General features: G+C 36.8%; 2 protein-coding genes across 2 annotated transcripts in view; both read left to right on the top strand.

Moving 5' to 3' along the window:
* The first annotated feature begins 3640 nt into the window (after nt 1-3640).
* LOC145502977 (prolactin-releasing peptide receptor-like) lies at nt 3641-12070 on the top strand. The gene is made up of 2 exons (XM_081482397.1): nt 3641-3762; nt 10962-12070. The coding sequence occupies exons 1-2, from the start codon at nt 3738-3740 to the stop codon at nt 12062-12064; spliced, it is 1128 nt and encodes a 375-aa protein (XP_081338523.1). The 5' UTR covers nt 3641-3737; the 3' UTR covers nt 12065-12070.
* Nucleotides 12071-14331: 2261 nt separating this feature from the next.
* The window catches only part of LOC145460318 (prolactin-releasing peptide receptor-like), a 30217-nt gene continuing 21377 nt past the window's right edge, over nt 14332-23171 (top strand). The window contains exon 1 of the mRNA XM_081445078.1: nt 14332-14503. The gene's annotated coding sequence lies outside the window, so the exon portion shown is untranslated. The remainder of the gene's footprint in view (nt 14504-23171) is intronic.

Raw genomic sequence — 23171 nt, 5'->3', positions numbered from 1 at the left:
TTTGGCTCGGGCAGGTGCTGTCACTTGTCCCTATACGATAATTTCTCGCTGCTTTGAACTGCAATTCTAGCGATTTTGTATTTCGCAACCTTGTTTATCATAAGTCCACTCTTAGTTATTCTTTAGGTTCGCGACCTATATCCTATACCAGGGCTAGGGAGCTTTTGCTTAATTCCTTAGTTAAACTAGGTTTTCCTAAGTCTAGCTATGGTTTGCATAGCTTAAGATCAGGTGCATGGTGCCTCTGCCGCTGCGAATGCTGGCATCAGCGATCGTTTGTTTAAACGACATGGTCGTTGGAAATCGGATCGTGCAAAGGACGGCTATGTTAAAGACAACATCAATTCCCTTCTTTCAGTTTCTCGTTCCCTAGGTCTATAATTCTCTTTAAACTGTGCTTTATCTTCGAAATGGGGCAATTTATGTCTGATCAATAAACGAGATGCCCCCTCCTATATGACTGATGTTTTCTTACTTATACTAAGTTAGAGATTATTTTGTTTTCGTTTCACTGCAGAGTGATTAGACAACAAATATAATTTTTCACGTTGTTATTGTAAGATAGTTTTGTGCTGGTATGTAGATTCGTTGATATGCAGGTTACGTAATTATGCTAAGAAGTTAATATTTAAGGAGTTAGTCCGTTAGGAGTTGTCACTTCGACGACATCTCCGCTTTTGATCAGTTCATTTTGGAAATTCTGTTTTAGTAAATTTCCCGGTTTTTGTCTACTACGTTTATCGTGTTAATAACGATCCTAGGGCAATTTATGTCTGATCAATAAACGAGATGCCCCCTCCTATACGACTGATGTTTTCTTACTTATACTAAGTTAGAAATTATTTTGTTTTCGTTTCACTGCAGAGTGATCAGACAGCAGATATTCGTATTCTCGGTATTGGACTGGGACTAGCTTGCAATGGAGGCTCACACGGAGGAATATCATTTGCATTTGAAAAGACTCCCAGCATCAGCCTCAGTTTCAAGCTAGTGCCAGTCCAATACCGGGGATACGAATATGGTCTATCACTGAGCTAGGAAGGGCCGAGAAAAGCTCTTGGACGTTAGTTGCGTAATTTATGAACACGAATAGCCCGTGGTTTACAAAGACTACATGACATTGAACAATGAGTGATTATTGAACAAGCGTGATTATTTTCCTGTGAATTTCGTCGGGGATTTTTGTATGACAGCTCATGAATAGTTTGTTTTAGGACTAAAAATAGGTTTCGATTTCAGTTGTGATCAGCGTCAGTATTGCGAACATTTAGTTTTGTTTGAAGCTTTTATCGCCGTGATTACTGTAGTTCTTCCAAGCCACAGAGATCCACCCTTCAGAACCTACTAATCTACAATAAAGATTAAAGAAATCTCTGCTGGGCTCCTGGTGTGTTGCCTTCTGTACCAAAATGTTACTCTGAAACGAGGAAATTATCTCAAAAAAAAAAAAAAAAAAAAAAATGAGATTTCTCTAAGGGGACTGCATGTCAAAAGGCGGTATGTATAGGCACATAAAATCTTCTCGGCGGGCGAAAGGTCAGAAATGTTTCATTCTGTTCTGAAATTGAGTATGAGTTTGTTGTTCGACCTAGAAAATCAGGGTGTGTATTTAAGAGAAACTCGTGAAAGGCAACGCATTTTTTTTTTTTTTTTTTTTTTTTTTTTTTTTTTTTTAACGCACCCATCTCTTTTTCATGATCGGGTTTTTCATCTTCGCTCTAAAAATAGAAAAAGAGAGTAGGCAAACAAAAACAATCTTAAAACGAGAACTTGGTATATCACCTTGAAATTTAAGGGCCATACTCGAGCCTTTATGTTTATTTATTTTTTGTGTTCTTCTCATTGCTTGCATTCATCTGTCTGCCTGGAAGTGCCCCTCAGATCCGCGTCCTTTGAAATGTTTGAAAAAACATCGCCAAAAAGTAACCAAATACATTTCTAGCTAGGCAAAGGGCCGGAGGGGTACTTCCAGAAAAAGTTGGGTGGGGATGTGTGGCCCACTTCTCAAAACCCTTACCCTATTTATGACCAAAATCAGCGTTTTTTGCTACCCTATTTATGACCTGTTCAAAAATTCGATAGCCTATTTATGACCTTTGCGGCTGACACAGTTACCCCAAACATAAGTTATGAAGGTCTTTTGTTGGCGGTTTTATCGATAAAGAAGAAAAGGTAGCTTCTTCTAAGGATATACCCAATTCAAGACTAGAGTGCTGAAACCATACCCTATTTAAGACCAAAATGACCAAAATCGATACCCTATTTATTACCAAAACGGCTGAAAAACCCTACCCTTTGGGGCCGCACATACCTATATAGCCCATATAAGGGAGTACCCCGCGGGGGAGAAGGGGAGCCGTGGATCATTTATCGACTGGAGATAAGAGCATTGCGATAGCCTGCCAAATGGTACGACGGGGGAGAAATCATATTTGTGCTGTTTTGTTTTTCAAGCGGGCAGATATTAATTTGATTTTTACCATGAGCTGTCCCTTAGTTGTATCATAATGAATGTAATGAGAGTGAAGGCACTACTGCATGAGTACCCCCGCCCCCTCGCAAAAATGTCTGTTGCGTTCGGGTGCAGCACGACTATTCTGTTGTTTATGGCATCTTCAGCAAAAAAAATAGTTGAAAATATGACTGTCTGCAATCTGCTAGCGCGTGCGGAGCAGGGAGTTAATGGGTTATAGAGGGGTTTGCTGGCACTCTGTAAATTCCTTGGATCAAGGTATCCCCTACATAAACGGCGACAGAAAAAATATAATTTCGCCTTAGGCAGTGCCAATGTTGCTCAAATTCCAGAACAAAGAATGTTTATTTAAATAGCACGCCCCCTATATGTAAAAACTTAAACCGACGAAAACTGTTGGCTATGACAACAGTTTCCTTAAGGCGCCTTGTTCAAGACAAATACCATCTACTTGAACAAATTGGTCTGTGAATGCACTGTTAAAATTAAATTATAGTGTACTGCAGAACAATAGCTATATTTTAGGCTAAGCTCACCGGGGCAAATCGTAACCCTGACGTGCTCGTATCATATCTCGGCTGGCATATCTCGACAGATAAAAAGGCATTGTTTGCAGTCTTTGATTTGGTGAGATAATTAATTTGCTTAAGTTGGTAACACTTGGGAAGGTTATTTTAAGCCTCTTATCAATGATTTTGGTACAACTCGCATTTATGTACATTGAACAGGCTGCAGTCGCAAAAAGTATATCTTTTTGTTGTAGTTGTTCTTTAATTTTGTTTGATTGTTTGTTTTTTTGTTGTTTGTTTGGGTCTGTCGTTTCTAATCCTAGTGCAAATCTTCTCTTAATCTTCTCTCTTTGATGTTTTTCTATCTTAGTAAACTGCTATTTTAAGGGGAATTTGTACGCGACCAAAATAACTCAAAGTACCATCCTTTATGAAGTGTTAAATTATTACAATATTGAAAGCCGAATTCTCAAATCCTTATTCCTAGTTTTCCACTGCTTGTTTTCCTAGCCGACTCTGCGATAAAACAAATTAAAAAGTTGTTACGTGACGGCGGGAAGCCCCTTTTATCTTGCATCCCACATTGTTGACCTTAAAATTAACATAAACGTTCACAAGACAACCGGAACACGAGAAATTTTGCTGTATCAGTGCAAAGTCAGAGTTCATTGTGTCTGTGTTTCGTCTAGTTCAGCCTGTTCTGGTGCAGAGTTCATTCTTTTGTGTAAAATTTTGGCACACAAGGAATAATAGCAATGAATTCTACTAACGCGAGTCAAGGTAGGATTGAGTTCAAATATGTTGTGGTGTTGCATGTCGTGCTGTCAAGCGTAGCAGGGTCCTTTGGGCTCTCTCTGTCATCAAAACGTTTAATTATATAACAAGCTAACACGCAACAAACGCTCACCCACAATTGTCTCAAAACGCCATTTTGTTTTGTTTTACTCCGTTGCAATCTTTTGTTCTCTTCCACGTTGCAACAGGCCCTATTCCAAAAATAGCGTGTTACTGAGGACATAATCTGCAAAATCTATCATGTTTACTTTATTAAGTGGCTCGCAGTTGCTGTGAGTTTTTTTAAGGTTTACCCAGTAATTTCACGGGCTGTAACCATATTGTCTTGCCTTTAATAATAAAGCAAAGTTCGTCAGGGAATTCCAGTTGGTAGGGTTGTCTTCACAATTTAACGAGCCTTGGTGTGAACAGTTACAATTGAGAAATAGAAAATAGGCGCTTCCTCTTAACGGTAGACAAACATAGCGAGAACATCGAAGTTTATTAAGCCTGTGCTGAAAAACAGGGTTTACCACTAAGTACTCAGTGTGTATATTTGTTATAATATTTGTTGAGAAGAACAAACACTACTCATTAATCACTTCACAACTTTTGGGGAGATGTAGCCGGAGTCCGGGGGGAGGGTATTACTGGGTAGATGGGCAGGGGTGTCAACTTAGCACGTACTATGAAATGTTAGACAATCTTAAAGATAGCATGAAGTGTTCTGTTACTAAATCAATAACCTTTATCAGCATTCTCATAATATGGAAGGGATTGCTTCAACCCGAAAACAAAATATAGCAAGCATCATAAATGAAATTCATAGTCGCAAGAGAAACGTAAATACCTTGACACTATTAGAATATAATTTGCTGTGTTAACTTGTAAGGTTGAATGTCACATATAATTTCAATAGTTAGATCTTGATTACAAGGCACGTTTCGTTTTCAATTTTGCTTGTGCATATGACAAGCTCTAAGATTATCACAATTTGAAATACGTTGTCATGCAAATTCGTATCTGAAATAATTGTCAGGAAACCCAAGTACCAATGCCGCCTTTGTATCGGTTAAGTATCCAAAAAGGTCATGTTAAAACAACAAATAAATGCACAAAGTAAAAGGGTTTTTTTTTTTTTTTTTCAATTTTTAAAAAAAATGTATGTATTCTACACAACTCCGAGGGACAAACTTGGCTCGTTATCATGTTTGCGTTAAGAAATTACTGACATATAAACATTCTGTGAATCATATGTCAACTTAACCCGTTTATAAAGGGATTATTGTCAAACTGGTGTGACACAGCCAAAGAAGTGGCACTTAATACGATCAACTGATGTCACTGTAAAGCAAAGCACTCATAATGCGTGGGACATGAAGAAGGATGAAAAACGTGCAAACGACTAGACGAGTTATAGAATCAAATGATTTCAGGTTTGCCGAGAAGATTTTTGTGGAAAACCGAAATTATTTGTGTCGAAATTCACAGTAATACGTGTCTTTGTTTAGTCGAACCAGGAAATGGCAAGTGTCCAGTATCACGGAGTTTCAGCAAACCACGACTGCAACGGGAAGGTCGCCGAAAGGTTCAATAATGAACAGGGCAGAAGATCTACTGCCGTGCGAGCAAGGTTGTAGAGTTACGTGACCCACAGAAGTGCAATTTCCGCCGAAAGCTGTTTCTGTGGACAGTTTTTGGCACCGACAAATGAACTGAACAGATGAATAGATCTAAAGATTCGTGAGAGCCCTTTTTTTTTTTTAATTTCATTTTTTTTATTATTATTATTATTATTATTATTATTATTATTATTATTATTATTATTATCATTATTATTATTATTTGCCGTCTCTGCTCTCAGAGTTCTAATAACGAAGGGTTTGGAAAAACATTTCACAATAAAGAGTAGCGAGATAACAACATGACGTTTCGGTAACATGTCACCATTATCAAGCGCAAATTATTATGTGTTGGTTAACGTTATATAAAGAATATAGAGTGGGAAAATACATTAGAATAAATGAGGCGGGGATAAGCAAAAGAATGAGAAAAATTTAAATAACAAGTTTCGCTGGAATGGAGGCATTTTGAGTGTTCAGAGTCGGACTTTTTTTCCTTATAAAAAGTATCTCATAAATAAGGCACTCAAACTTTCCGACTCTGAACACTCACTCACTTATTATAATGTATTTTCTCAGTCTATATTCTTTTAAATATATAACGTTACCCAACGCATAATAATTTGCATTTGATAATGGTGACATGTCGTCGCCGAAACGTCATGTTTTATCTCGCTACTCTTTATTCTGAAATGTTCTCAGCGCGTTTCATTTAAACCAATTAATTTGAGGTCGCTCACTCTGGTTATCAGTTCCCATCTCCAGTGGGCCATGCTCGGGGCGTTGAATATTTATCTTGATAAAGGATTTATCTTCTGACCATTGTTTGGGCAGGAAAAAGCAGATATACAAGACTACGTCAGAGCTCTGAATTGTAAGGTGAAGACGTGTTCCATGAGGCCGACTATTTTATTTGTTTGAAAACAAATAAAATGGCGGGAAATATATCGGGAGCGTTCCTGAGAATGCTATCTGACAACAAACCTTGCTCAACCTCTCGTCCAATAGTTGTTAATTCAGGTATCATTCGATGAATTTGTTTCTTCCTTTTCATTGGCCGAGATCCCACCAAGTGACCTGGAAATAACTGCCTACAGATAATGGTCTGCTCATCCGTAGTACCGTCTAAAACGTTTGTGCTGCAAATAATATTCTACTCATGCGTAATTGTAACCATGCTCTTGTGTAAACGTCGAGTGGTTCCGAACGGAAAGTACGAACTCACTTATATAACTATACATAGGTGAACGACATCGTGTTCACGACAAATAGTGACTTGGATATAAGCGTTCTACCATAAGTATATTCGTGTCATCTCTGCTATCCAAATGCGTGTTGATGTCCGTAAGTTGAGGACGCAAAAGTTGGCTGAAAGGTATATGAAAAAACAACACCAAAACAATTCCTCTAGAAGAGAATGCTAATTTAATAAGCGATGCATTTTGTTAAACTAGCAATATTTCCACACCGTAGACGAGAAAGTCCATTTTAAACTTGTTCACAGTGTTCCGCAGTTCAGTTTTAGTTTACATGTAAGATTATTCAGGAGGACCTTTGATTTGGACCTTCTTGCAACCCGAAGGACGATATAGCGATACCATAATTCTAAGTCATTATCGTCCTCTTAACCATCGGTCGAGTCTTCTTGATGCTTACTCCTTACTATTTCGGACTCTTTAAATGTGTGTTTTGGTTCTAAGTACAGAATTTTGCCGTCTAGAAGGCGCCGTGTTTGGTTGGATGGTGTGATAAAAAAAAAAAAAAAAAAAAAAAAAAAAAAAAACACTTTTCGCTACCTCTTAGAATATTCAAATTAAGGAAACAAACACAATAGGTACCAAAGAAATCTCTGGGGAGGGGAAAGGAGGCAATTTTTTAGTATTTTGAAACTTGCCTCACCTACCCTGCAAGGGAGTTCATATGCGCGCTCGGCTAACCGACAACTTTTTAGCAATGGAAAAAGTGTAACAGATTTGTGTTACGGTCTTTCAGTATGTCGTCATATTGTGTCCAGCTGACGAAAATATTGACATCTGGAGTTCCCGTTTTCGATTAGGAAGTAGCATTTCGCTTACTTGAAGTTCCTTTCCCAATATTCTAACCCCAATAGTCCTCCGTCCTACGGACTTCGCACTAAAAAATGGCACATCGCTTCCCTGAGCTGTCAGAGAGTAATTTAAATATAAAAACAAACTTGGTTATCGAATGATAAAACAATTATTAAACTCGGTTATCGCAAAATATCGTGATTTTTCATTGTCTCGCACATCAGTTATTTGCCGAAACCGAAGATTGACACTTACAAATCAAGACCTTGTCCAATAATTGCTAACTATTGTTAATTTAACATGACTTACAACACTCATTGATCTATACTTAAAATTCTAAAATAACTTGCAATACTAACTGTACATAGTTATAACAATACCACACATCACGTAATTTATATCGTTAATTTAGTTACCATGATACTAACATTACTTACAAAACTAACATCATTTCAATATAAATCTTTAAGGTAAAAAGCTGTTAAAATTATGAGTCTAAACGTTTTCGATCTGTTTGATCATCATGATTGATCAAACAGATCACAAACGTTTAGACTCATAATTTTAACAGCTTTTTACCTTAAAGTTTTCTATTTCACTTTTATCGGCAAAATGTATATAACATCACTACGTTTTTACGTACAATACTATAAACCATAAGCATTTTTGACTTTTTAAACCACGAAACTGCTAATTGCTTCAGTAAATGTGGAAAAAGGAGTCCTTGCCGGCATCGGAAAAAACAACTACCAGCTGACAGATTATAAAGACTGCGTTCTTTTAGCGATCTTTATCAGAGAAAATATATTCCATTAATAAGTAACGTTTTCAAGTATTGTTATCGAGACGGCAGGTAATCCAAAATTTATCTTTCTTTGACCTCACGTTATCCGTGTACTGTGTAGCACAGCTCGTCTTCAAGAAAGATTTTCTTATTCGTGTGACACACTCCCTTGCAGCAAGCAACAGCAATGAATTCTTCCAATGCTAGTCTAGGTAGGTATATACTAGATTGTCACTTGAACAAACTTTCATACATGCAATTCCGTCAAGCGTGAAAAGGTAAGACATAGATTTGGTTCTTTTTGTCAAAACTCATGATACGTTAGCGTGCATCTTTGTCGTTCAAAAACGCTCCTCAAATTGCATTACGAACTCCATTTGCTTTCGTTTTACTCTTTTAAGCTTTTGTTCTCTTTCACCTCGGGGTAAATCTATAAATTTCTTTCACCGCTCGGCTGTTCTTGAGCATATAACGTAAACTTTGATGTTTACACTGTGTTCAGTGACTCACAGTTGCTGTTCGTATTTTAAGAGATTTACGCCGTAATTTCACGCCTATTAACTCCATTATATCGCTTCCGATACCTTTTTCATGAGATAATTCCAATTGGTTCGGTTGTTCTCACAGTGAAACGACGCTTCATGCGAACAGATTCTTTCCACTAAATAAAACTTTTCTTTAGGGACATAATCTTGAGTACGTAATGTAAACTACGATGTTTACGTTACAGATCTAACGGAGTGCTAGTAAATGTGCATGCGATATTTAAAGGTTTGCACCATAATTGCACGCTAATAATTATGTAGTTTCGTTTACAAAACGTTTTTCATAAGGCAATTACCATTTGCAGAGTTGTCGTCACACCTAATAAAACGAAACTTTAAATGGCGTGAACAGATGTTTGAGAAATTGAATACAGAGCTTTTTTCAAATGACGTCACGGCAGCTATGTTGGCATCTCAAAACAATAAAACGCGACGGTGACCATGTTGGTGTACCAAACCAATGTAATCTTTTCTCATGTTAACTCTTTTCTTTGTTTCAATAAATCTGCATGGCTGCAAGACAACATGAGTGAACCTTTGGCACTCCAGGGTTATTTTTTACTCAGAGCTGAAATATGCAAATAACGTTGGAAGAGATGTGAATTATTTCCTAATCACGGTTTGTACTTAAGGAGTCTAGTTCATCAAGCTATGTCTGGTATAGCATAACTGCACAGTTTCAATCGCCATTTTTTTTTTTTTTTTAAACTCGCCTAAAAATTTCTGGAAGACTCCTAAATATGGAGATACCGCAAAATGGTGACACTGGGTCCCTCCCCCGGACATTCGTTACGATAGATCCCCACCTTGAATAATAATAGGTCATGGGCTGATAATTCAATTAACCTCGTCTCCAGATGTAAGTCCTCTGCGCAAAGACTTTTTATGGTTCTTACTTAATGTCGACTTAAGAATTTGCTCCCGAACTTATATATGTTGAACAACGATTGTAGAGCTTAGAGCTGTTTCCTTTAATCATATTCAGAGATTTACGCAAAATCATTCCAAAATATATAGAAAGCTGTCCGGACAGCAAGAAGTTTTAGATGTAAATCGACGACTTTAAATTTGACAAAAATGGCTTCGGCGGAAACTTCTGCTTTCTTCAGAGCAACTTAATCAAGCTGACACTTCATTCCTGCTCAAGAAATGAGAAGCTTTGCAAAACTTGTCGGAAATCTCTTCTCTTAATCTGCAACTTCACCTCTTGGCACGTTAACTTAAGCCTATTTTCGTAATCTGCACGCATTTTCTATTGTGTATATTTACTCGTCAGCATGTACTAGTTGTTTATATTCAATTTGCGTTTTCTGTAATGTTTGCACTGAAGAAGGTAGAAGTTTCTGCCGAATGGTGTCTGTAAAATATGAAATTGTCGTTTTATATCATAAACAAAAATATTTTGAAAGGACGAATTCCAACCAAAGGTGACACATCCCCCTTAAGTGTCCAAACCTCTTTATTTTAGTGATAAGCACGAGTCTATCACGACGTCCAGTAACGCCAAGATTGTAGAACATATTTCAAAAATGTCGGCCATCTTGAATCTGCCATCTTGGATTTCAATTTTTTTCAAATAAGTAAGCCAGACCAACATTGATTTAAAAAATCGAGAAAGCCGTAAGGCTACAGGAATTTAAAGAACTTTGAAAAAAATGATCATAAAATCCTAATTCGAATCAAAACAAAAGTTTAAGCTTAAGAAAGACTACATCTAGGCCAAAAACCATTTGAAAACACAGTTGTCATAGAAACTTCCATTGAGACCATTCCCTGATTATTTTAAGGAGAGGTCACAAAGTTTGAATATTTTCAGTTTGCATTGAATACTGTTTTGTAAGAAAAAGGTTGTAGTTATAAAATTATCTACTTTCTCGCTTTGTAGTTAAATAAACTTATGTATTTTTGCGAATGAGGCTTTACCATTTATTGCCCCGGTCATTTGATATAAAAGTTATAATGCGCAGGTTTAAATGTATAATACCATTTTATCGATTGCAAGAAAACAGATTACTAGAACTGTCAAAGTCCAAGATTCAAAGGGCTTTTTTGTTGTTGTAGTTGTTGTTGTTGTTGTTGTTGTTGTATTATTCTCCTGTTATTTCATGTTGTAATTGTCAGAATTTGACCAATATATCCAGTTGGCTGCAAAAGCCGCCCTTTTTAAACAGAAAATAATCTTAAATCGTTTTAATTTCCTCAACAGGAGGACCAGCTTCACTGAGTCCTCTAGAAACAACAACGTTCACTGTCCTGTACTGCGTGACGATACTCCTGGCCCTGATTGGAAATGTACTTCTAATCTTCATTGTCACGCGAAAAGCTGACGTGAGGACACTCACCGCGTTTTTGTTTGTCAACATGGCCGTCGCTGACTTGTTGGTGACATTGATTGTCATGCCTGTGTCTGTTAAATGGCTTTACACCGATGGGATTCAAAATTGGCTGCCGGGCATTCTAGGCCACGTGACTTGCACACTTGTGTATTACTGTTCGTACGTCACTCTGGCGGCATCCATCTTTAGTCTCTCGATTATGTCAGTGGATAGGTACCTGGGTGTGGTTTATCCTCTCCGTCGTTTTTCAAGATTTCGCCAAACGAAAGTCGTCACCGTGACAATATGGTTGAGTTCGATGGTCTTTTCTATTCCTGTCGCAATGACATGGAGACTTGAAGAGTTGAAGCCGTTGGATATATATATATGCACGCCGAATTTTCTAATGCTTGGAAAATTCGGGATGAGGGGATTTTATATGTATCTCTTCCTCCTCATGTATCTGTTTCCACTCCTCTTGATTTCTTCCTTGTATATCCTGGTTGGCCGCACGCTTTGGCTCCGAAACCTTCCGGGACGTCAACTTTCAAACCAAGGCCACCAACGAAACGAGATGACCAAGCGAAAAGTTGTGCGTACGCTCGTCATAATCACCGCCATCTTTGCTATTTGTTGGCTCCCAGCCCAGTGTTACCATCTCCTTTTAGCATTCCGACCGGATGTTTATGACAAGATTCCCCCGTATGTGATAGTCCTTGTCTTATGGTTGGCACATGCTAACAGCGCCGTCAACCCATGGCTTTATATGATCCTAAGTGAAAATTTCCGCAAGGCCCTTTGTGACGTGGTGCGGAGAAACAGGCATGCAAGATACAGTTCCAGGTCCACTAGAGCCCAGTCTTCAACAAGGTACACCTCGTTTACATGTCCCGGTCAAAGCAATTCTGCAAGACCACATCAAGAGAGCCGCAAACAAAAAAATGGCTTACTTAATGAAGAACAGGAAGAACTTTGTCGAGTAACGGTATTGTGAAATCCAGATGGATCGCAGAATAATTGAACCTTGACATCTATCTGAGCCATAAGAGGGCATCTGATATTTAAGGTTTTCCCCCTACCTACCCCCCTCGAGCATACAGAACTGGGGATGGAAGACTCCTAAAGCTTGTTTTAGATTTTCTTCAGTTACACACTCGTCTAAGCTTTTACCTTGTGTGACACTTTTTTTTCTCACCGCGTTTTGATGTCTCTGTAAGCTATTAGTGAACAGAAAAGGAACATATTGTCAAATGGCACAAGCTTATGTATGCTGAACTTAATTGCATGGTTTTGCCAGTTATGTTAAAATAAGGCTTTCTGTATTTAAATTGTGCCCCAAGGGGCATGTTTGTACGAGACAAAATAGGGGCTTTTTTTCCCCTTAACAAAATTGGCAATAAATTTCGGTCAATTTTAAACAAATACATAAACTTGACAATTCACTGAAATAACTTCAATTTATTCGTAATTTTAAATTTTGAGACCTGATATGCACGTCGCCCTGTAATTTTCGTTCAGTGACGCTGGTCAGTCTGGGGTTGTGGCGCCACTGTTCGGTGTGCCTTTTCTTTCGAGAACTCCGCCAGCGTCTTGGTGGGGTTGCCACATTGTTGTGGCTTGTGGCGAAAGTTTTAACCCTACCTTTCCTGAACGATTCGTTTCTATTGTCGTCTACCTATCTCTCCAACGAACTAGTGCGAAGCCTTGCGGAGCTCTCGATGTCTTAATGTTTGCGAATGACTCAAGATAAAAAACAAACATTACGCCGATAACCGAAAGCATAATGTTATTTTATCGCGAGGCATTTCCTATTTCTTATCAGTTTGCGGGTTGTGCTCTAATCTGGTCACAATGGAAGTCTCCTGTCCAATGAAAAATGGGCGCGTGTCAAAGTTAAGTACAAAACGTTGGTTATCTCGTACACGCGACCCCTTTCTACTATTGCTATCATCGCAAGAAGAACTTTTCTGAATTTTAGCATTCAGACGTATTTGTTCTTCTTCCCTCCACCTCCCCCGCGGTCACCAACCCGTAGACTGTCAACATATCTTATGTAGTATTTTACTTTAGTGTTTACTGGTGGCGAAAGTTTTAACCCCACCTTTCCTGAAGAGATTTTAATCTTTGTTTGTAACCTTAGTTTCAATTAAACTCGTCATATTTGTGGCCATTTATCCCAAACGATTCGTTTCTATTGTCGTGTACCTATCTCTTCAGCAAACTAGTGTGACGCCTTGCGGAGCTCTCGATGTCTCAATGTTTGCGAATGACTCAAGATAAAACATAAACTTCACTGAAATAAGTTCACTTTATGAAGAAACAAAAGTCACTCTTGTGCTCGACACAAAAAGGAAAATTGCCAAAAAATTGTCCAAATCTATGGAGTTTTAGAAGGTTCCTCTGGGACCTGGACAAAATCTTATCAGAGAATTTTCGTTTAGTCTTAACGCACATATTAAACTTAATTAACCTAAGGGAAAATATTGGTGAGAAACCCATACCGTTCGTTGAGAACTCGGGAACTTGTCAGGATAAACCTATCCGTGAGCAATTAACTTTTCTATTCTTAGATCCATCAGCAACGTAACAGGTGAAGGTAGTAAAAGTATATTTTTCTTTGCATTTCCATTAACCTGTCAGCAAGAATTGGCTCGATCGATTGTAAATAAAATTGATGGAATTAAAACTGTGTTTGTTAATTGGTGTTTTTCACTGAGGGCAGAAAGAAAGCTTTCGTCTCCCTTTTATATTTTCTGTCGCTTTAGGCGTTGCTGTTGTTGTCGTTTTTTTTTTTTTTTTTCAAACTACATAGAAACGTTTGTCTGTTTCGTCTTTACTCTCACGCCCCCTTCTAAGTGAATTCCCTTAAATTGAGGTGTATCCTATTAACATTGAAAACAACTAAACTTGATTATGGGCCGAACAGTAAAAACTGGTGCATATTATCGTGTAACTGAATTTCGTAAAAATGACTTCCCAGAAAACCAAGCCTGACTTTAAAACGTGATCCCAAAAGTTATTGCTTATTATCTTTATACGTTATCACTCCTTAATTTTATTTTATTACGTACTGTGCTTCCTTTCATTTGTCAAGCAGTGTTGCATTTAATATCGCACTCCCCTACAGCTGTCTTCTGGATCTGTCATTACCATTTTTTTTTTTTTTTTTTTGCTTTTTGGAAATTCACGCCATCCGTTCCATTAAAAGACGTATATAATATTTATATCTATATTTAGACAAGCCTTAAACGAAGCTCCCATAAAATACTAATGCAAATCATTGACATTCATAACCATTTTACTCAAAACAATAACCTTCAAAGAAATTCACCCATAAGCATTTCACCAAACCGGCGTGTAGGACCTCCACTATATTTCAGGCAAGGCGACATACAAAGAAGTCGACACTTTTCCTCTCTTTGCTTTACCTTGGGTAAGATACCACTTTTATTTCCGTCTCTTTGATTTGCGTCGTTGATCTAGAACTGTATGATAGTTTGCTATTCCTATGAATTAGGCGTGAGTTATTTTAGGTTTCGAAATGATCATGCTTGCATTGAAGCTGATATTTCAGTGAACATCCACTGGATTATGGACAAATGTTGGTGAGGTTTTTCGCTATAACCAGGGCTCGCTACTGCTAGTGCTATTGGTTGCGAAAGGAACAAGTGAAAAAATTCTTCTAATACTTCTTTGGCTAATTCTTAATTGGATTTTTTTGTATTTTCTGCATCAGCATTACCTTTGTTTCCCATAGTTTGGATCGAGTCGAATACACATTGGAAATATTGTTTTATCCAGAATTATAATCCATCAAATACGTTCGCCAGCACACGATCGGTCTAAACGCGTCACGTGACTGAATATACCCCAGCTAAAACCAAGGAATATCCGAGTGATATTCCCAAAGTGCCGTTGAAGAAAATACTCGAGGGACAATAAACGTCATAGCCCCCATTTGATTTTAAAAAATCTGCTTGGATATTTGTCCTTGAAAATCAGTGTATCTGTTCATTGAAGCTCACAGTTTAATGTCCGCGGAAAAATATCCGATAATATTTTCGCACCAAATTTGTGATCTATGTGCTATTGGCTGGTAAAGGTGGAGGTAAAACTATTCTTTACATACTTCCTTGGATACCTCTTTGCATTTTTTCGTATTTTTTGCCTCAACTTTATCCACCTTTTTCCCGTAGTTTGAACTGAGTTGAGATATGAAATCGAGACTTTGTTACTATGCGGCTGGGCTCTACACGGGTGAAATATCAAAACCTATTTTAAGCCGTGAAGGAAGCGATTGCGATCTACTTCAAAGTCTATTAATTCAAAAAAAGATGACGTACTTTGCCTTAAAATTTCATGCACAACGAGCGGCTGACGCATTCATGCAGTCACATTAATTTGTCAACACACGTAACAAATATCACAGCCTGAACAGTTTGGTTGGTGCTTTCTACATCATGAAATTGCACTTACACGTTTTATTGGCGAAATTTAACACTCACACTGTGCGGTCTGTGGGAAAAATATACATATAAAAAACTCATATAAGAAGCAAAAGGAAGATAAAAATTTCATACCAATGAATAACAAGTGAGATATTCTGCCAGTATATTTTCACATGCGATAATTTATTTGAACGAAGAACCAGCTGTATGTGACTCTTCGGCATATTAACTTGTCATTAAAATTTGCCACCCACTTTACCGGTAATAAATTGCACTCTAAAGGAAATGATTTTGGAAGTGAAACGTCGCCATTATTATTGAATTTCGGTCAGGGAGTTAAAGGTTCTTAGTTGTTAGCGAACAAACTGTCATAAACGTTCAAAGTTAAAAACAATATTTATCCTTACTAATACAATCAAGTTATTTCTATCCTGCCTTTCACGTTGTACTTAAAAAAGGTAATAAGACAGTTGACCTATATTGCCAACCCAGATACGATATTGATTGTCCTCTGATCGAGTGCAAATGTGAGACTTCAAATGTATTTTTCAAACACGCTTATTGAAGAGGAATCACGTGATCAGATGGTGTACTCTGAACTGAAGCTCATCACGTGTTCCATGAAAACACACACGCGTGCCCTGTATTACAATTTATGTTTATAAAAATATCGACTTGCAGTTTTTCAATTAAGTGGTCTGAAGGTGGTGAGAAATTTCAGAACTGCGTGTCACCTAATCCTGGACTTTACCGATTCTGTGAGTTTTCAAAACTACTTTAATTATAGATTGTTTGCTATTTGTCTTATTTAACCCTAGCAAAGCTAAAAAGTAAAGAAAAATTCTTGCAAATTTTGAATTCTGATATACCTTCAAGTTTAATTAGCATAGTCAGTGCTATTCAGCTAGTATCTCAATATATATATATATATATATATATATATATATATGTATATATATATATATATAAGAAGTCTGTGTTTCGATTTTTCCGTAGTACAGTGCTCGATACATTAAAGTAGAGCGCAATATATATATTGACAATAGAAACAGCGACAGCTGCATGGTAACAGCGACAGAAGACCCTATTCTTTATTTATTTATATTTTTTTCTGCAAATAGTAACAAGCGTCCGATGAATTTGTTCCAAACCTCAAAGTCACTTACAAATAGAAAATGACTGAAACTCGATTTTGAAGAGCTGACACCAAGTTTTGAGTCTATGTATTTATTTATTTATTTATTTTTTCAAATAAAGGGCAACAACGATTGGCTTAGAAGATATGAACATTTTTACGAGGAAAGTAGAAAGTCACGTACCCTGCATAGCCCTCGAAAATAATTTCGACACGCATGGACGGTGAGATAGGAAAGTAATTTTTTAATTGAAATTTAAATTTGCGTCACTTCAGACAATATCTTGAGAAATGAAAGGATTTTAAATCTTCACCAGAGGCTACTAAGCCCAAGTAAGCTTCAAATCAAATATTTGCAGTTATATTTTAAAAAGCTATGATTAAAAAGTCGAACATGATGAATTGAATTGCAGTAATTCGGAATTTGCATTGCTGTAAGAACATGTAATTTAAACAGCAGTAAAGATCACTCTATTTAGACACCATATTTACGATCAATTTGTTCTTTGGAGCCATGAGTTCTGAAAAACACAAATGAATTTCGCATATGATAAGAACACCTAAATTAAAACGACACCACGTCACAGTTTGACGCAAGGAAAGATTATCTTACAATAATTGATATCTGTCTGTTTTGGTAACCTGTTGTTTAATATGCTGGTCAGTATCTTACTCTTCGATCAGTACGGAATTAAAACATAACGTGCCAATATGGTAATTATATAGCGATATTAAAAAAAGTAATTTAGCGTTAAAAAACAATTCAGGAAAAACAATTATAATAATTTTATGCATACATCCCTTGTTTGATGGTCTCCTGGTAAATTCAGTTTTACATAGACTACGACAATGTTCTACCCGGTGCATTAATTGCTTGTCACTGACTCCAACTTGTTCTGGAAGCACTTTTCAAATTAGTTTGCGTCTTCGGAAATGATGTTTCTTCGAGCTAATGTCCACGGACTTTAAAAGCTGCAAAATTATTTTCGAATGCCATCAAATTACAGTATACAAACTAAATACGACGTGTTCAGAATTCGTAATTTACAACACGAAAAAAAAAATAAATAAATAAACTACCTTCCTTCAACTAAAATAAATAAGACGGTTTTTATTTTCATTGCTTATCTGGGCTCTCAGCGAAATAAGCATCCACAAAGTTCGTTGATTCATTTGAAATGAAAAAAAAATAATAATGCAATAATCTGATTAAAAGCAGGTGGATCCTAAAAACTGTTTTTGTGCATTAAAAAGTGATGAGAGAGGGTTTCTTGAGCCAGAAGAAAACAGTGTCAATATTTACTTGTCTGTAAACCGTGCGATTAAGCTCGGTGGAAAACGATCTGTACGTGCAAATGTTTTGTCATTCATCACGTCTGACAAAGCTTGGTCACTGGTCCATTATAAGTAAATATTTTTTTCAGCATTCTGTCAGCAAAATGTCCTCTTTCTTTTTTCTGAGTAATGAGTTACTGAATTATGAAAAAAAGATTCCAAGTTAACTTCTGAAACAAGAAATAAAAAGTAAATTACGATGGCCTCTCTAGAACGTGTCAACAGGTTGTAAAACAAAAAATAAGTTTTACCCTAACCCTAGCCCTAACTCCTGGTTTTATCTAGAGAATATTGCTTCGAGTCCTGCTTCGAGAGGAGGCTAGATAAATAGTCTCTATTTTAGGCAGTCCGATCTCCAGAATATACAAGACCTAACCCTTCATTTCTCACAGGTTTTTGAGCAACAAATTGTAGAACTATAATAGTACCTTTTTATTTTCTATATCTTTTTTGATAACTTTCCATCAATTTGCGTTATTTTCTGGCTTTCTGATTGAAAAATAAAATAAAATTCAAGATTATGGATTCAAGAGGGCGGACTTAGTGGCGTCATGTTATGTCATGACGAACAGCAACTATGCAAACTTGTACAGCAAGCCGTGTGCTATCTATTGGGATAATTTATGGGTGGTAGATAATATACCAATTATCATCCACACTTGATTATCTTATTGATTATAAATCAAAGGTTCCTGTGAGCAGCTCATAGATGAACGTTTCCTTTTGCCTGTTTCAAAACGAGTCTTCGTGCGAAGCCTTTAACATAAAGATGAGTTAATGAATCTGCAGGCGGAAATGAATGGTCTTGCACTCAGACTCGTTTTGACACAAAGGCAAAAAGCAACTCGGAAATGGCCTATTGGATGAATGTAGAAAACGTAGTTGAATTTAAAGAAAAGAGGAATTGATCATTGTAGAGTTGCTCTTGGTACTGCAGTGGAAAACAGGAAAAGAAACATCAGTTGGTCAAATGTGATGGATAGGTTTTGATGTCCAAATAAGGTTGTTTATTGACACCCTTCAGGTGGTTGAATTCGTTTTCTGGTAAAATCGTTTTATAATAAATAATTATTTATTACATATTTGAAATAGATTTCAAGAGCTAGAGCACAACAACAACAACAAAAAAATCAAGTTGAACACTGCTTTTATTAGGAACATTTTCTTTCTCTTTAAGTCCACTGAAATACTGACTACCATAATGTAGCACGTAAAAGCTACATGTAAGAGGGGAAATGTAGCCAACAGTCTCCTATACATGCAGATCAGATTATACATTTTGCTGAGTTATAGATAACATAATCTTTACAGCAGCAGGACACAAGTGTAGTAGAAGTAGAATATGATGACAACCATTTTAAGAATTGAATGAAAATTCAACAGGTATAAGCTGGAACAGTTAGGTTAGCTTATACTTCAAATAAACATTGCAAGATTTGTATTTAATTAATAGAGAGAGATTAACATATTCGATTTTTGTGTTCCTTTATGATGGAGTCTAGTATTTTCATTTAATTGTAGTCCTAATAGAAAGGACTGATGTTTCTCGACATGTACCAGTTATGTTCAGTGTATATGAACTTGATATGGAGCCGCTAATTTTAAGTTGAAGTTGTATTTCTGTATTCCATTGTAAAGCTGTAGGTTCTGAGTTAAGTTTTGACACATGTACTGAGTTCAGCTGGATTTCACTTGTTGACATTCTTAACTTTAAGAAACCTACATGGACAAAGTTCCAAAGTGTTTCCAACTCTGTAATTATACTGTAAATCCTCGAATTAGCACCCCCCCCCTCGAATAAGCCCCCCCCCCCGCTCAATTAAGCGCCCCCTCGTGTTGTTCTAAACTTAAAATAAGTGCCCCAGGCAATAATTCGAGGATTTACGGTGTGCAGTTTGGAGAGCCATTTTATATGTTTGAAACCAACGTCTTTTGCAAAGAATGAGTTTAAACAGCTCAAGTGGCAGCTAACACAAGTGTCAAAGGCATCTTTTTCTCTTCCTAAGTAAGGGTATTCCACATCCATCTGTAATTCTCAGATTAATTCCATGAAGTCTTAAGGGTGACTTGTGTTATTAAAGCCGGTTTCTATGAAGTCTTTTGATATTATTTTTGGCAGCTGATAAACACATATAGCATCAGTAATGGTGTTGTTAACATTAACATTTGCTTACCGTCACTTGCATATTATAGTATACTGTAGTTGTTACCACAGTGTTCATCTGGGTTATTTGCATATGCACAATAGTACAACTTGCTTCACCTGCAATACGCAATAAATATAATAGTCACATATTTCAAAAGGGTATAAAAATGAATGCAGAAAAATTACACATGTATATCTTTAATTTGCTGCCCTTTCTCCTCCCCCCATATCCAATCCCAATAAAAATAAGCTACTTACCTAAATGTGGTGTCTAAGTGATACTTCTTGCTTTTCTGGAAAGGGTTTAAGACAGAAAATGCCAGTTATAAATGGCATGCTTTCCTTCAAGAAACAATGGAGCTAAAATAATTCCTTTAACCTGAAAAATTTGTTGTTATATACAGCATCTCCAAATTCTGGTAGAGTTACATGTAATTTTGAAACTCTATGGGAACTAGGAATTTAAGAACATGAAAAGCACAGGAAATTCAAACCATTCTTTGTTTCTGCCAATAAATGTTCTGACTGTTTTCTATATGTGATTCAAATAGTTGCTTAATACATTTAGATATTTATTTGGTATGTAAAGCTTCATCTTCAGCTAAATTAATAATTATAATGATCTCATATGATATCCATAGTGAATTTTTGTTAACAAATATTCAAACAGCTTTCATGGAAATTTATTTCAAAAGGCTGATGATCACCTGCTGATTGTGCACATAATTTGTGGTGCATGATTTCTCTGTGTACAGTAGTCAGTGGTGTACTGGTTAATCAACTGAGTGTATCCTTTGCCTGTTATAAGATATTTCATTAACGCCTTTTGTTCTGTATTTGCCTGCATTAGATCAATATTGAAATCCCCAAGCAGTACAGTTGGCAGGGCCTTAGCTAGTAACAGGCAAACCGAGGCACTTGCCTCAGTCATTTTTTTCGTTTTTGTTGTTTATAGTCATCAAAAACACTCTAAATTCCCAGGAAGAGAATTAAACCATGATCATTGCCTCAGTCACAGCTCATTTCTTGGACACTGCCTCAGTCATAATTTGTTTCTGGCTAGGGCCCTGGTTGGAATTGTAGGTTCTATTAATACTGAGTTGTGAGGTGAGTAAGAGCATGAATTAACTGTGAAATTGTAACTTTAGTTTTCGAGCGATAGATACTAATGAAATGAATATTTGGAACTGGTTGGGTAAAACCATAAAATTAATTTCTAAATTATTAAAGTTACATCTGTATGGAATTTAGTACAATTCTAAACATTAGAAGGTACACAGCAGTTCAATGGCAAGTTCTTATGTTAGACTGACTAAAGTCATCTCTGTGACTCGTAAATTCACGAAGCTGATATGCATCATCTCTATCTGACAAGCAAAGTTTTGATTCAGCAAAATGTTGACATCAGCTTTTTGACTGTTGTAATCACTTCGCACATCATCTAATGTAGAGGTGGAGCCGGAAGTGGACAGATCCAACATTCTGAAACAAGGTTGTTTTTGTTTGGGATGAATTGTCGGTCTGTAACACTGCCAAAGGCACAAGGCTTGCTTGTGTTCTTAGTCTGCTCATTTCACTTTTAACTTTCTCAGTAACCTTTATTTTGAACTCGACGTAAGCTTCTTCGAAGCTACACGAGGCCGCACGTCTCCTAGCCTAGCTAATTTCGCCGAGTCCCTGTTTACTGATCGAACAAAAAACTAACTATCTTCGACCTCCGTGCCTTGTTAAGCCATGTTGTTGGACAAAAATCTACGCCTTTCTTGTACCCCCACAAAACCAGTCAAACATATGCCCAGAAGTCCTTGAGATTAAAGCAATACTTAGCAGGGGAGGTAGGAAAAAAATGTTTAATCCAACTTTAATGAATAAATTAATCAGAATCGAGTGAGTGAGTGAGTGAGTGAGTGAGTGAGTGAGTGCCATTGGACTGCCTACTAAGCTGATGGATGTTATATAACATCCATGAGCAAAAACTATTGGTAAAGTATTGCTGCTATCTAGAGAGAACCAAGGTCTCGCGAACTGGCCTAAGTCCTATTGGCTGGTACGTGGAGTTGACGCAATACTCTCATACTTTCTTGGCTACCTCTTTGTCTTTTTTTGTACTTTCTGACTCAAATTTATCCGCTTTTTTCCCTGTAGTTTGAACTGAGTTGGATACGCAATCGAAACTTTGTTGCTATGCGACTGTTTTATACACAAGTCAAAATATCAAAAACTGTTTTCAGCTGCTAAAGAAAGAGATTGTGATCGGCTTCAATGCAAATTAAAAATATTTAACTCAATAAAGATCATATATACTTTTCGTCGTCATTTCATGCACAAACGGTGGTTGACAAAGTCATACAGACGAGCTGTGTTTTGAATGTATCAACTTGCAGCTTTGCAATTCAGTATTATTCTGAAGGTGGCGAAAAATTTCTGAGTTCCGTGTCACCCTTACTTTGGACTTCGCCGATTCCGGAAGTTTTGAAAACCTCTTTATTTGCTACTTGTCTGATTTAACAACAGCAAACCTAAAAATTGAAAAAAAATAGAATTCCGATAATAAGCTTCAAGTTTAATTATTTCAAACAGTGATATTCAAAAACAGTGTCAGTACTTTAAAGCATCTCCAAGTTTCCTTCCATAACCTTTTTTTTTTTGGAAAATTGTATCAAGCTTCGGATGAATTTGTCCCAAGCTTCGACGTAAGTTACAAGGACAAAAATACTGAAAGTTGTCTTTCAAGAGGTGGCACTTCAACGTTTACGTTTCATTTTCAAGTAAAAAAAAAAAAACAAGCCGTTACAATTATAATTTAGAAGATATTATAAAAACTGAGCCGGTTTATGATATCCTTATTAGCATAAATTGTTCTGTGTTTTAGGAGTTGCCTACCAACAGTAATTCGCAACTGTAATGCTGTGAGTACTTTTAACTTAAACAAAAAAGGAAAATATAAATAGCTTAGAAACAGCGGGGCATAGCTCTATTTACACACCATATTTACTATCAAGTTATTTTGGAGCTCCGAGTAAACCAGAAGAACTCC

The sequence above is a fragment of the Orbicella franksi genome, chromosome 11 (assembly GCF_964199315.1).
Source record: "Orbicella franksi chromosome 11, jaOrbFran1.1, whole genome shotgun sequence".
NCBI lineage: Eukaryota > Metazoa > Cnidaria > Anthozoa > Scleractinia > Merulinidae > Orbicella > Orbicella franksi.
This window is presented reverse-complemented; position numbering and strand designations above follow the sequence as displayed.